The sequence below is a fragment of the Achroia grisella genome, unplaced genomic scaffold (assembly GCF_030625045.1).
Source record: "Achroia grisella isolate CSIRO2021 unplaced genomic scaffold, CSIRO_AGI_Agris_v1 utg1847, whole genome shotgun sequence".
In the NCBI taxonomy this organism is placed as follows: Eukaryota; Metazoa; Arthropoda; class Insecta; order Lepidoptera; family Pyralidae; genus Achroia; species Achroia grisella.
In genome coordinates this window covers 196,936-212,928 of record NW_026712687.1, presented here as the reverse complement: position 1 = coordinate 212,928, position 15,993 = coordinate 196,936, and the positions used below count along the sequence as shown (strand labels likewise).

General features: G+C 34.2%; 1 protein-coding gene across 1 annotated transcript in view; it reads left to right on the top strand.

Moving 5' to 3' along the window:
• LOC131841543 (uncharacterized) overlaps positions 1-15,993 on the top strand; it is a 148,025-nt gene that overhangs the window by 18,289 nt on the left and 113,743 nt on the right. The window contains exon 2 of the mRNA XM_059189857.1: positions 10,360-10,546. Coding sequence (XP_059045840.1) covers positions 10,477-10,546 — 70 coding nt within the window. The 5' untranslated portion in view covers positions 10,360-10,476. The remainder of the gene's footprint in view (positions 1-10,359; positions 10,547-15,993) is intronic.

Genomic DNA, 15,993 nt, shown 5'->3' with positions numbered 1-15,993 from the left:
TTAAGTTCTTCTTAATTCCTTCTTATTAATTCTTAAGTTCTATAAAAAGTCCGCGACAACTCACTCAACCTCTCAACTATATATAACCTTTTTTATAGTTATCAAATTTCTTCTAAAATAATGCTTTATTTGCGAAGCTGTTTCCATAAACATGATATTAATCCTTATCCATATAAATACGTTATTTATTATAATTATTTAATATTGAACAAATTTGTCCTTTATATCATTTTATTTCGACGAACGCTTTAGGAGATAATAAAAGAAGAACAGTTTAAAAATTTAAACTAATATTCGGCCCGTGCGAAGCCGGGGCGGGGTTGCTAGTATTAATAATTTGTCACAAATAGATCGACTCGGAATATTTAAAACGAAGTACGTCCCAGAAGCCATCACTTTCAATTCAGCGTTCCATATTTTATTGTCATTTGAAGAGACAACACCATTTTTCATTCTTAACAAAGATTTCTTCATTTCCACAGATAGTATTCTCATTGGATTAGCATTTAACGAACAATGGGGCCCCTACCTCGGTATAATTGTGTTGAGGGGTCTTATAATTGAGTGTGACGGACGACACAGACCAACACTTGTCAATTACTTTCATATTTGGGTATGGTCTGTCTGTTAGCGTATTCTAGGACTCTGTTTTCCGCATTTATTTTATTTATTAAAACCTTAATGCACAAATACAAAAAAAATAAAGGTGCAAATGGCGGACTTAACATCATAAGGCATTTTCTCCCAGTCGACCATGAGGTAAACAGAGTTTAGTGGGTGGTGCATTATTAAGAAAATAACATGACAACTATTAAGAAAATAACAATTTACCTTTTCATTTGGGAGATGCAAAGCCGAGATTACTAAAGTAGCCATCCAAGCTCTTCCCAGAATCACAGAAGTTTTCTGGTGTCTTGACAGGCTTCACAGAGCGACTAGGAACGGTCTGGTCGCTCCTTGAATATCTCAGTATAATTGTGTTGAGGGCTCCTATTATTGAGTGTGACGGACGACACAGACCAACACTTGTCAATTACTTTCATATTTGGGTATGGTCTGTCTGTTAGCGTATTGTAGGACTGTTTTCCGCATTTACCCTATCATTTGGACTATTCTGGCAGGACTTTTAAAGAACCCTGCCAATCTTCTTCCAGAAGCACACAAGCCTTCTGGTCCTCTCATTTGGGCCGTTATGTAGAGCCGGGACTACTAAAGTAGCCATCCAAGCTCCTCCCAGAAGCACAGGAACTTTCTGGTGGCTTCACAGACATAATGGAGCGACCACACCGTTTCTACCCCGGTATGATTGTGTTGAGGGCTCTTATAATTGAATGCGACGGAAGACACAGACCAACACTTGTCAATTACTTTCATATCTGGGTGAGATCTGTCTGTTAGCGTATTGTAGAAGTCTGTTTTCCGTATTTACCCTCTCATTTGGGATGTTATGCAGAGTCGGAACTACACCACCACAGTAACCATCCAAACTCGTCCCAGAAGCACAGAAGTTTCCTGGTGTCCTTACAGGTTTCATAGAACGACCACACTGTTCCTACACCGGTATAATTGTGTCTTATAATTGAGTGCGACGGACGAGACATTACCACATCATTACCCTCTCATTTGGGCTATTATGTAGAGCCAGGACTACTACTACTAAAGTAGCCATCTAAGCTCCTCTTAAAAGCGCGGAAGGCTCCAGGTTTCTTCACGGAGCGAACTCACCGTTCTGAGGATTTGTGTTTATTCTGTGGCCACGGATACACACTCCAGGTTTCTGACGTGAGCGGCCATTTCTTCGGTTTCAAAGCAGTCGCGACAAAAAGAACTGTCTGTAATTAGTACAAATATTTATTTAAGGGACAGTGCCCCTTGTACCTATTAAAATTTAGTAGACGTTTAGTTAATCGTCGGTTGTAACCGTACTGAAATACGTTATAATTTTGTTTTCCAATAATAATAATATCGCAGGATAATTCATACAGCGCCATCTAGTTCCAAGCTAAGTAGAACTTGTGTTACGTGTACAACTGATATAAATACTTTTTACATGTAAATACATATGTATTTACATGTAAAATTATAAATGTATTTATCTTAATATATATATATATATATATTAAGGTAAATACATTTATAATTTGGACTATTTACCCCACAGCATTGTACAATCAGATTGATCTCCACGCGGTTCTCCCTGGAAACCATGATGATAAATTCCTGGAGAATTTGCCACCATGGCCTAATTGACCTGTCCTCATGCTCATCTTATGATCTTCCACTGGTGGTCCGCCACGTTTAGCCATACTGATATCGAAATGGTGTACAGACACCTTTCCATTATCATTCATTAAATAAAATATACACTGAAAACACCTAGATCAATACAATCATGAATAGAAATATTTGTACTGTGCGTGGAATCGAACTCGCAACTATCGGAACCAAGGCGATGATCAACCGAGGTCGTCGAACCCTTAGTTCGCTAACAGCTAATATAGGAGCCATACCCCACTCGAGTCCCTAGGGTTCGGCACCCTTGCCAATGGCCAGTCAACGTTTAACACTCTACAAGTCACGTACCAGTTAAATATGAAATTCCGTTCGGATTTTATAACTAGTTTTTACCCGTGACTGCGTCTATATTATGGACAGACTGATTGTGTAACTCCCAGAACAATACAATCATACTCATGAATACAAATGTTTGTACCGTGCGAGGAATCAAACCCGCGACCATCAGAAGTAATGCGGTGAGCTAAGCCGCTAGACTACCGAGGTTTCTGAACATTTAATTAGTTTTATTACTAAAGTTCTTTTGCGATTCAAATTGAATACATTCTCGTAATATTTAAGTGATTATATATAATAATCTCAGGACAATTCACACAGCGCCATCTAGACCCAAGTTAAGGTTGCTAAAGCTTGTGTTATGGGTACTAGATAACTGATACGTATACATAGATATATATTTTTTTGTAAATACATACATATTATACATAGAAAGATTTATTTTTAGAAGAAAAGGAAAAAAGATCAGTCGAATTGCATTCAAGATAGGCTTTTGTGAAAATATGCTGGAAATGTAATGAAGTGGTCGGGATTAGCCGCAAATCTCTTGAGGGGGGTGACCAGACGCACGCAAGCCTCGTTTAGGGCTGCTATTAAGGGAATGGGTTCAAAGAATACAAAATTAACTGGAACTAGATATATATGTATTCTATGTTTTTCATACTTTAATGGATGGTAATAGATTGGTGCACCCGTCTGCGCTAACGGTATACGCTGGGGGTGCATCCATGGATAATGATAGAAAGAATAATCTTATTAATATTATAAACACGAAAGGTTGTAAGTATGGATGTTTGTCACTCTTTCACGCAAGTACAGAACTGATTTTGGTGAAACTTTACAGTATTATAGTTTGTACATTGGATAACACATAGCCTAAAAATATCAAGCGAGCAAAACCGCGGGCACAGTTAGTAATCATATTTAAAATTAGGGATTTTGATTATTTATTATAATCAGCAAAAAAATATTTACATGAAATACTTGAACAATATTATGCTTTATTTATTAACTGGTAAATTTGATCAAAATCTGACTAGTAATTTTGAGTTATTTTTGATAATGCATAATAGTCGATTGTTTTGTTCTCTGTACATGGTTTATTAATTCCTCATTCTCTATGGTATCAACCTTATACTCAACTGCATAAGGATTTTGTTTTCTTTATTTGTTAGCCGCTACTTCAGTTGTGCTCTCATATAAATTTGTTCAAAATCTTTTTATATTTATTTTATTATAATTAATAATACAATTGTAGTTGCTTTTTTTGTTATACCATGTACAGACACGGTATTATATTAATTCCCTGTTGTATGGCACCAAGCCTACACTCGACTGCTTAACAGTTTTGTTTTCTTTATTTGCTAGCTGGTATTTCACTTATGGTCCCATATAAATTTGATCAAAATCTTACTGGCAGTGTTTCAACCGCCATGATCACGAGTAAACAAACTTGGTAAAAAAATTACTACGGGAACTCCGTGATTGACTAATTATACATATAAATAATGACCGCGTCAAATTTAAAACAAAAAAATAAAATTTTTGTCGGTTTTTTATTGTGATACAAGGATATGGACTACGGATAAGACTTAAATTTTGAACACGAATGAAAACATAAAAAATAAACATACATAAGAATTGGCCTTTGGCCTCATCACTTGTTCAAATATGAAGAAGTTTAAAAGTAGACTAGGTTGTACGGTCTATCTTTGCCTGTTCCATCACTGAAAAGGAGATGGAAGAATATGGGAAAAAAAAAATGTCTATACACGGTATATTAATTCCCCGTTGTCTATGGTATCAACCCTACACTCAACTGCATACAGAAACACTTGGATGGTGATTTATTTATTGTTACCCTGCCCACGTCCACAGAACAACGTGGTTAGACCTTATTGCATTGGCTAGCAATGAGCTATACATATTATACCTATACCAAATCTAACTGACGTAGATTTTTTTTTATTGAGAGTTTTAGGCTGTTTTCAGGTGCTTAGACTTGTAGTACTGCGACCTTCACAGATCTATTGCGCTCGCGGTTTTTTCATTACCTAGACCCGTTAATGACAAGTATTGAAGGTTACATAGAACGGTTTATCCTCTAGCACCATTGGCTAGTAATAATATATACATAGAATACCTATACCAAATCTAATCAGTTGGATCAATAAAAAAAAAAAGATCTTCAGCTGGTCTGAACCAGCTGAAGATCTTTTTTTTATTGATATTTTTAGGTTATTGTCAGGCCTGTAGCATTATGACCTAGATCTATTGCGCTCGCCCTTTCTCAAAGTTTGCTACCAGACCCGTTAGGAACTAAAATTGAAGGATATTCTTAGGAGTGATGGTTTTTATATCCTCAGGAGATAGTGTATACTTTCCAAAGGAGATATTTCGTTTATGCATGAGTGCGCTACAACCACATAGGATGCGTAGTGGCGTTTCCTCTTCAGATTGGCGAAGTATCGTAACGTATTCTTCCTATATAAAAAAATATCGCTATTAAAAAATAGAGGTTCATGGTGGAAGGGCAAAAATGTAGGGTTGTATGTGTGATATAGTGATGCAAATCAGCACATAGTATAATAGATTGTGCCAGTGTACGTTAGATAAGTCACTTTATCTAACGTCACGTAGTGTATATAAATAGTCTTTAACTAGTGTAAAGTAGAGTAATTCAAGATGTAACAGTTAATACACAAGTTCCACCCTACTGTACGTGTTTACTGTTACCACCGCATACGTATTCTTTAAAGCCGAATAAAAAAAAATTAAATTAAAATTTTGTTCAGATATTAAACATACATTGGGATGAACCATAAGGGTGGTTTACTCACTATGGTGGTTCACTTGTAGGTATAAAAGTCTTTTACTGACTGTCAAATACTTCCTTCCAATTAGTGTGTTTGTCTAACAATAAAACCTTAGTAACGTTCATACTTAAAGTTTAAATAAATTGTTGTCTAATTTAAGGAAAGAAATCTCTTTTACATAACAATGTATGTATAAATAAATATTCGTAGGATTTTTATATAGAATTGTTATCTATAGATATAATATTAATTGAAATAACCGTTTTTTATTAAATGCATATGAATATAAATATGGTACATACACCAAAATAACATTTTTTACAATTTTTGTCTGTCTGTCTGTTTGTTTATTCTGGCTAATTCACGAAATGGCTCGACAGATTATGAGGGGACTTTTTTTAGGAGGTAGCTGATGTAATAAGGAGTAACTGAGGCTACTTTTATTTTAGAAATAGAAAAATAAAGTTAAATTCCTCGCGGACGAAGTTGCGGGAATAGCTAGTAGTAAATATAGACGGCTGTCCAATAATGTATTGATAAAATAATAATTCATAGATAACTAGACAAGAATTTTTATTTTGGAGGCTTAGTTAAAAATAATATACAATACAGGTTATTTAAACAATCCAACAAAACCTATGGGTAAACCTACAAGTGTGAGCTACAGCAATACAAATAAATACAATGATTCAAGAACTGCCGTTTTTTATAGCAGAAGCTAAATTTAATGTTAATAAAAAAAAATGATGTGCGTTCTCCTTTTAAAATGATTAAAATTAACCGTCTCATACTTGACCAAGACATAGTAATGGCTGAATGAATAGTTGATTGAGCCTGTCTATTTATAACTGGAGGCAATTAAAAAAATGTTTCCTGAAACAAAATCACCGGGCTTAAGAGCACACAAATTCACTTCTATTGTTTCCCTTCAGTTGTTGTCCTTCAACCGCAGCCCATGTAAACAAAGCCTTCCTGAAAAATAAAGTGTATATTTTGCGCCATTAAGCCCAGTCATTTAATTTTGGTCGAGAGAGTTCTCTATGAAGGTATATTAACTGAATTTCAATTTTAATTGACTTTCGGCCTTCTTACATATCTTATTGATATTATAAACGCGAAAGTTTGTGAGTATTGATGTATGTTACTCTTTCATGCAAAAACTACTGAACGGATTTGATGAAACTTTACAATAATATAGCTTATACATCAGAATAACATATAGGCTATATATTTCACTCGTATACCGCGGGTATAGCTAGTAAAATATAAATAGTAGCTGACCTGGCAAACGTTACTTAATAAATTTGTATTATTTTGTTTGATTCTGCTATATTAGCATGTGTGAAATTATAATTAAACATAAATAATAAAAAAGCATAAGTAACGTTTGCCAGAATCTACTAAGACCCGTGAAAAGTTGTAAGAGTGGAAATATAAGTAAATAAAGAAGTAAGAAACTTAACTTTTTTATTAATTTATTTTTAACTTATCGTTATTTTTATTGACCAACTTTTTAGATTTATTTCTTAACTATATATTCAGGAAACGAACAAAACGACCATAAAACAAATTCTCTTGGTTGCAAAAATAGGTGAGATAGGTACCGGCAGATACAGGGGCGTATTACAAACTAAAAATTGCTTTTCTTCAGCATTAATAAATAATATAGTTAAAAATAAAAGAAAAAGGATTTTTACACATGCACATAATCATATTCTTTAGACATGCACTGATGTGTAAAGAATACTTTTTATTTTTAAAATTACTCTATATTGCATTAAAAATAAAAATTAAAAAGTTTTCTTCAAATAAACCTTCTTTGTTGTTTGTTTGTTATGGATTTATGAAACTTTTACCGTTGCAAAACAGTTGTTCTATTCTACACACTGTACAAAGTGGTAGTTTTTTGTTTACTGCCCTGGCAACACCGCGGTTTTACTTTTACAGTTTCTACCGTGAACATAACGCGAAAAATATTCATGTAGACAGTACATACTAGAGTAGTTTTGAATTTTATGTGAGTACGCTTGTTTTTCTGAGCTTCAGTGCTACGGTTGGGTGTTTTTGTACAGCTAACAACCGGAACGGTTCTCTTGATTTTACACAATGCGATATTTTCGACATAACTCAACGAAATGCTGTGATCGGGTCATAGGTTCGATTCTAGAAATAATTGTAAGTATATTATATATTTCAGGTAAATTCACACAACGCCATTTAGTCCTAAGCTAAACAAGCTCTGCTTATCATGGGACTAGATGACGCTGTGTGCATTTTGCAGGTTTATTATTACATATATTTATACAGTATATAAATTTGTAGTTTGTGCATAGTTTCATTAAGTAATTATTCAAAGAAACATTATTGATCCATCTCTCAAATATGAAGCACGGAACTCGTTATAAAGTTAAGCAAAGTTCAAGTTTAAAGCTAAAATTTAATCATATACATATACAATGTATTGTATAGTCTGTGGTTATAGACAATCTGTTTACAAATAGATATATTGATTTATCTCCACGGCTGTTATTCCAAATGGGTTAGCCAGAGTCATTGTCAATTATCGACACATTTGATAATTATATTTCACCTATTTACCCGTCTTTTACGCATCAATTTCGATTTGTTAACGGTATTTCCGTTACCGTAGAGTATCAGTGAAAATCAATTATTATCACAACAAAAAGAGGAGGAAGTTACTGCGGAAATGGCGTTCAACATAAAATATTAACTCAAGATTTTAGCTTCAGCTAGATTTAAAATCACGACTTTTGGCTAATGGCTCATTTTAGGTCGCAAACCACTAGGCCATATACTCTCGATATGTTGACGGTGTTTCTATCACTGGAGAGTTAGCAAAATATAAAAATTGGCACAAAATTTTAGCGTCAGATAGATTCGAAATCACGCCCTTCATTGTAATTCGGGGTCGCAATCACTACGCCACTGTGCCCTCTGGATATAATGCGTGTAAGTGTGTCACATAAGGATTTTCGCGTCCCAATTTTGTTGTGCGGATTTTATAAGTTGCGAAATCTCGTGTAAATCAATACATTCTAACCATACACGGCGAGGGCGAAGAAAGCTGTTTATTTTTTAACAAATTGGCCTGTGGAAGCCTTAGACACCAGGGGTGGTACGTGTGCGTTGTCGTCCCTAAATACCCCTTGTCAAGTGATGCTAACCCTAAATAAAATAAAGCTAAAAATTAAGAAAACAATTATTTATACGTACATTTAGCAACGTACCCCGAAAAATATACAAAACAGCAATTTATGCATTGTAAAGTTATAAACAAGGAGTTTCATGCCTGTTCTTCTCTACTTTATTGGAAGTTCAAATTACAAAGTGAATAAAGTGCAATAGAAACTTCTTTTATTTTGAATTGAATAAAATTGATTGCAAAATATATAAATTAAAGTCGCAATAATGTAGCTAAGTATATTCCGCGTCCCATCCTTATTGGACGGATTTTATAAGTGTTAGTTCTTTCGTAAATCTTTACATCTAGATAAAAACTGTTTTTATTAATTGTAAATACTTCCATCCGAGCCAATACAGCTGTAATTGATTTTACAAAAAATCACAGACGCAATAATAAATAAAATAAAATAATCCTGAACAATAATGCATAATGACGATAAGTAAAGTACATGGTTATAATGACTATATTCAGAAGGAAATTATTTTATTACGCATCCCATCCATATATTGGAAAAATCACATGCGTTATAATGATTTCCAACTTTGTGCGGCAGTTCTTATTTTATTACTAGCTTTCGCGTAAATCTCTCTAGACAACAATTATTTTTACTATTTATAAATACTTCCATCTGAGCCAATACTGCTGTAATTGATTTTAAAATACATATATTAGAAAAATCACATGCGTTATAATGACGATAAGTACCGCCGCGTCCCAACTTTGTGCGGCGTTTATAATGAATATACGAAGGAAATTATTTTATTACTAGTAAATACTACCTTTAGATCCAATAAGGCTGAAAGTGATTTTAAAATACATATATTTGATAATTCACATGCAGAATTATAAATAAAATAAAATAAAGCGGGACAATAATGCAGCTAAGTACCTATATTCCGCGTCCCATCCTTATTGGGCGGATTTTATAAGTTACTAGCTCTCGCGTAAATCAATACGTCTCACAACTATACGCGGCGAGAGCGTAGGAAACTGTTTAAATACTTCCTTCCGAACGATCCGAAACATGATCAGCCCGACCCGTCCCTCGCACCCCGCCCCGGGAAGGGTTGCTCGGGGTTTTTTTATTTGCTTCACTTCTTACCGCCGAGCGTATTGAGTGGAAACTGAATTGAACGTAAACCTTTCTAAATTACATACTTGAAATTTATGTTGCCGTCTACAGAAGTCACTTTTTTTAACACAATATTTGATTTGGTCTGAAATAATATTGTATATTTTTTTTTCATTTTACTGCAAAAATGTTTTATTTAGGTAATCGATCAACTGTAATAATAATAATAATGTCCCTGGAGAACACGCACGATCTAGTCCTAAATGTGCTATGGGTGCTAAACAACTGATTAGAATATTCAGATACACTTTTTTTGTAAATCTATGTATATTATGTATACATAGAAAACACGCAGAACAATACAATGGTGTCGTGCGAGGAATCGAACCTTTTACCATCGATAGTAAAGCGGTGTGCTAAACCATTATACCACCAAGACCGTCTTAATGTATTGTAAAAATTCTTATAATTTTTTATATACCTATATATATATATTTTTTCGTATACCTATACTTTGATGTGTATTTAGTGAAAAGCTGTTAATTTGAAATTACAAACAAAAAGTTCAATTTTATTTATTTGTACTGATATTTTATATATATGAAATTCTTTTTTTACTATATACGTTGTATATATAGTTTCTATGTAATATATATTTTTTATATATAATAAAAATGTTTTCCTATTTGTTACAGATGCAGCGCCCATCGAGATGAGCGCACTCCGCGCCCCGCCCCCACCCCGCGCCTCTTTCTGTCTCGCTCGCACACACCCTCTCACTTTCACCCCCTATCTCTCCTCCTCCGGCCAGGATGCCTGAACGCGCTCCAGGCCTGCGCCCGCGCAGCATATGGACGCATTTGTACTTCTTATTTCTTATTGGTGAGTGTTATGTAATATAGTAGAATTAAAAATAATAGTATCCTTAGACGATTCACAGCGTCATTTAGTCCCAAATTAAGTAGAGCTTGTGTTATGGGTACTAGACAACTGATATATTTCTTTAGTTAATACATAGAGAACACTGAGACCGATACAAACAATCATACTTATGAATACAAATGTCGGTGCAAGGAATTGAATCCGCGACTATAGGTGGTGTGGCGATTTACTATCATCGTGCGGCAACACCGTTGCCTAGTTACGATGGAGTAAAAAAATTAACAAGCCTGTAATTCGAGACCGAATCGCTTTCTTATATATTTCAATTGTAAATATTTCATCAATATACATAATGTAAATAGCCATCACTGGACTCATCATTCACCTCCTCCTTTCCTGCTGCTGCTACAATACAAAGAACACACAATAAACATAAATAATAGCCGCTAAAAAATAAAAAAATATCTCTATAGTCTATATATTGACACAAAATTTCGTCTAATATTGTGTATTTTTTGTCAATAAGTTAAATTCAGTTTATGAAACATCTATACTAACTAACAGACATAAAAATATTTTTTTGGGAATATTCTACTACTGTTAGCCGCAGCTGGCCTTTATAGCTGCACCGGACAATAGGGAGCGAGTGCAGATGGCACTCAAAACCAAAGGAAGGACTTGTGGAGCGGCTGAAAGTCAACTCCCGCGGACGGACACTACTTTAGTCTGAAGTCACCGCTACGGATTCGAACCTCGGCTCAGGACGTCGTGATTTCGATCTTCATTTCAATTGAACGGAGATGGATAGGAATTAAGATATAAAAAGAGAAAAACTGCAAAGATCTTCGTTTTCATTTTGGTGATGAAACTGCTGTCCGAATCAGCGGTAATTTGAAAAAAATGTGATGATTATTCAAAAGTGCTTCAATTTAAGTTTTTTGAATAAATTATTTTTTTCTATTCTATTCTTTTCCACTTAGTATCACATATCCACACTAATAATATTATGTAAATGCGCATGCAAACGTGTCTGTCTATTTGTTACCTTTTTGCAACTGAATTACTGAAGTGATACTAATTTGATAAAAGTTAAAACTATTTATTCACGGGACATATTCTACTATTATGCATGTCTCACCAACTGATTTTAATATTGTCGTCACCAGAAGTATAAATTGATGCACAAAGTTTTGTGTCAACCAGAATTGTACTCACTACCTTTGAATATAAGTTGCGGTTATAAGCGTGGTTACTACCACTAGGTTACGATGCTCTATTTTCCATAAAATGTCCCATAAACTTTAAAAGTTTCGGAACGATCATAAATTATTTATAAAAACTTTTGAACTGATCTGATATAAACAAGGAACGAAAAACAAAGTTATGTTGCCGCCAACCAAGGGTTGCCAACTGTATGAGAATTGTTATACGTACGATATTTTAGATCTTTGGTACGAGACAGTTCCACCTGGTACAAGTTTTGTACCTGTAGTGTATCGAGGAGGCCTTTGTACAGCATTGGACGTCTTCCGGGCTGAGAATGTTGATGATGATGATGACAAGTTCGTACAAGATTTTTATCTACAAAATTCGGCCAAAATATGATTATGTACGAGGTTTTATTTTATTCTGTATTGTATCAATAAAACTGTATAAAAAGCGAGCTTAATGCCATACGGCGTTCTCTACCAGCTACCCTTTAGGTAAAGTTAGAAAGCGTTGAAGACAAGCAGTCATGACGAAAGATATAACAATAATATGAAGATTTGTCGTCCTGAGTCGAGGTTCGTACACCTACCAGTGCCTTTAGAATAAAGTCGTATCCGTTAGGCAGGAGTTTGCTTTCAGCCACTCCATAAGTCCTACCGTAGGTTTGGAATGCTATCTACTTTCGCCTCTAATCGTTCGGTGAAGCTGTAAAGGCTAGTTGCGGAAAAAATCATTAGAATTAAAAAAATATCTTATATTAATAATATACGATATTTTTTACTTTTTCGTACGACATTTTTTAACGATGACAACCCTAAGTTGTTTGGTAACAGTATAACAAAATACGAGCTGTGGAGAAGTTACGCAATGATTTCTACATCGTAGAAGGTTGGTGCTTGATGGTCAATTGACGGGAGTTAACTTGAACATATTTACAAATAGATTGTTCGTAAAGAATAGTGTATAGTGTAGTTCAGACTTAATACCAGAAATTAACTATTGAAATAACAGAATTGCAATAAAATTATTATTTTATTGGAATTGCTGATGGTAGGTGGTAAATATTGCCTATATACATCAACAGCACTACGGATATTACGTTATCATAACACCGGGGATACCACTTAAGTGTTTTCAATAAAATAAGCAAAAAGATAAAAGTAAAGAAAATAAGCTTAGTGTTGAGTGTTACCATTATTAAGCAACCAAAACTACTAATCCCAAAAATATATTTAAAAAAAGGGCAAAGATATTTTATTAATATTATGAATGCGAAACTTTTTTATGTATGGATGTTTGTTACTCTTTCAATCAAACACATGTGCTATATTTTCCATTGAAATTTAACGCAGGTGAAACCGTGGGTACAGCTAGTATAAATATATACACAGAGATAGCAGATGTTTTATTTCAAACGAATGATGTAGTACTTTATAATAAATTTTGTAGCAAAATTAAAACTGCAACGTTTTTGATGTATCTAAAATATGATGACTAAAATAAATTATTAAAAGGGGTCCCTTTAGGCAACGTTCCGAAGATACTGGCAGCGTTCTTTGAATAGCTAGACTAATTCTTTGTCCAAGGTAGCTGCCAGCTCTTCGGTCTTCTGTGATTTAACTAAAATATGAAATAAGCAATAAAGGTAAGAGGTAACCGTCGACTATATACATGAACAGCAGTATGGACATCACGTTATCATGAGACACCCGTGATACAATGACTCTATACCCTAAAATATGAAATCCTCACCATTCAATTGAAACACATCTTTCAAAGCAATAGTAAGGAAAACGGACTGAAATAGGTGAGACTAAGGTACCCACGTAGACGAATTTGTGCATAGTCTCCCTCTGCCCTTTAGCCGCTAAAATATATCAAACACACATACACTTATGTATTAAATGGCAAACAACCATGCGGCCCATCTGATGGTAAACGGTTTCCGTAGTCTATAGACACCTGAAACACCGGGGGTGGGCTCCCACCCGTCGTGGGCCGTTTATTTTGTATATTTATTTAAAATCTATATTTGTTTCAATTTCTTAAATAGAGAAAACTTTACTACTTACATTATGGGAAGATTAAAATAGAATAGAATAGAAAATCCTTTATTCAAATAAACTTAATTTAAGCACTTTTGAATAGCCACTTCTTTTAATCTACCGTTCATTCGGAAATGTTTCATCACAAGAGGAATGAGAGTGACTTGCGTATTGCTCTTTTAAATAATCGTTGTTAACTTTACATTTTTACTACCAACTAGCACTTATTAGGGTCAAATATTAAATACACAATAAGATTAAATTTAATTTGATCTCATTTATTAAAAAACCTGTACAAAACCGGGGCTCGTAATTAGTTTATTACTCAAGGATTATTCAAGGAAACATTAGAACTGATTCAGCTTTCTATGAAAGTTACGGAACTCGTTATAAAGTTAAGGCAAGTTTCAAGTTTAAAGCTGATATTGATACACATAAGGGTATCTCGTTATATCGTACAGTCTGACTGTCTGGTTGTGGAAACACTAAAAAAAATTGCAATAATACCAAAATATTGATTGGTACTCGACTTATTGGTTTTCGGACTACTCTAAGGCCGCATCCGGCCTTTACAAGTCACCGGACAATAGGGGGCGAGTGCAGATGGCACTCCAAATCCGCGGAAGGACTTATGGAGCGGCTGAAGGCCAACTCCCGCCTGACGGATACAACTTTAATCTGAGGGCACCGCTAGGGGTTCGAACCTCAGCTCAGACCGTCGTAATTTCGATCCCCGTTTGAATTGGACAAGGATCGATCGGAGGGGTACTGGTAACTAAATAGTTTCGATGTTTATTTTGCTCAATTTTGTGAATGTAACCTATTTTTGTAATGATAATCGTAAGAATTATTGTTTACTAGTACCTGCGTTTTCACCTGCGTGAAATTAATAGCCTATGTGTTATTTTGATGTATAAGCTATATTGTATAGTTTCATTAAATGCTGATCATGCACCACTCTCAAGAGCACTCCGTCTGCTTAATGAGTTATATATATTTTGTCCACTTGACATATTTAATTGTACTGCCACAGAGTTTCACAGAGCTGTAACTAATTTTGTGGAATCTCAGTATTAGTATATTTCTAGATTATTGATATTATTGTAATTTGTATAGTTAATTTTTTTATTTTTTATAATTCATTATTTTTATTTTTTTTTTTCTTTTTTTATGACCTTATTGTTATCACTAGTTTTAATATTAATATATGTATTGCATACGTTTTATTCCTTGGTGAGTGCATTGGTATTGTACTGTAATACTCACTGAGAGCATGTAATTTTATAAATAAATAAATTAATTAATTAAACTTCATTCAGTAGTTTTTGTATGAAAGATTAACAAACATCCATCCACACTCAAAAACTTTCGCGTTTACAATATTAGTAAGATTATTCAATTTGGACTTGATTTTTTTTTCATATATCACAATTTAGACGGAATCTGAATACTTAAAAAGATAGAAAACATCCAGAGCAAACAGTCAAACAAAAAATTTTTACTATGCAAGAATCGAACCCACGTTCATCGTAAGCAGGTGTGCTAAACCGCTGGAATACCGAGGTTAAGATATACAGTATATAACATAGCGTCAGCTGTGACGTAACACATAGTTTCTATTGAAACGTTATTAATGATAGTGAAATTAACGATGTATGTAACATCGTTAATTTCATTATCGTTATTAGAGTAACATCAATTTCATCTAAGTTAAGACGGGATCCATAAGACAATGATGTTCTATAAATACTGTTAGGGTACATCTACAAACTATGTGACATAATCATTGTCACAGTCAGTCACATTTGTAACATTCCCCTCCTTAATGTGACACCACATATTTTGCAATTTCATTAAATTTAAAAGTAATATTTGCAAATTATATGTTCGATTTGTAAATTTGAGTACGAAACTTGATACCTTCATTTTTTTACTTAAAGTAATATTTGTCGCTCCCTTTGTGAGGATATCCTTTTAACCTATGTCTTATTATTAGGATCATGTATATGTATTCCTAAGTTTTATTTCCTTTTTCTTTACCTGTTATACTACTTATTGCACGTTACCTGTAATACTTAATACCTTCTTATACAATATCACTCCTTGTTCTCCGTAATCCTTAGCGGTGCCTTCAGACTAAGGTCATATCCGTCAGGTAGGAGGCTTCAGCCACTCCTTATATCCTTCCGCTGG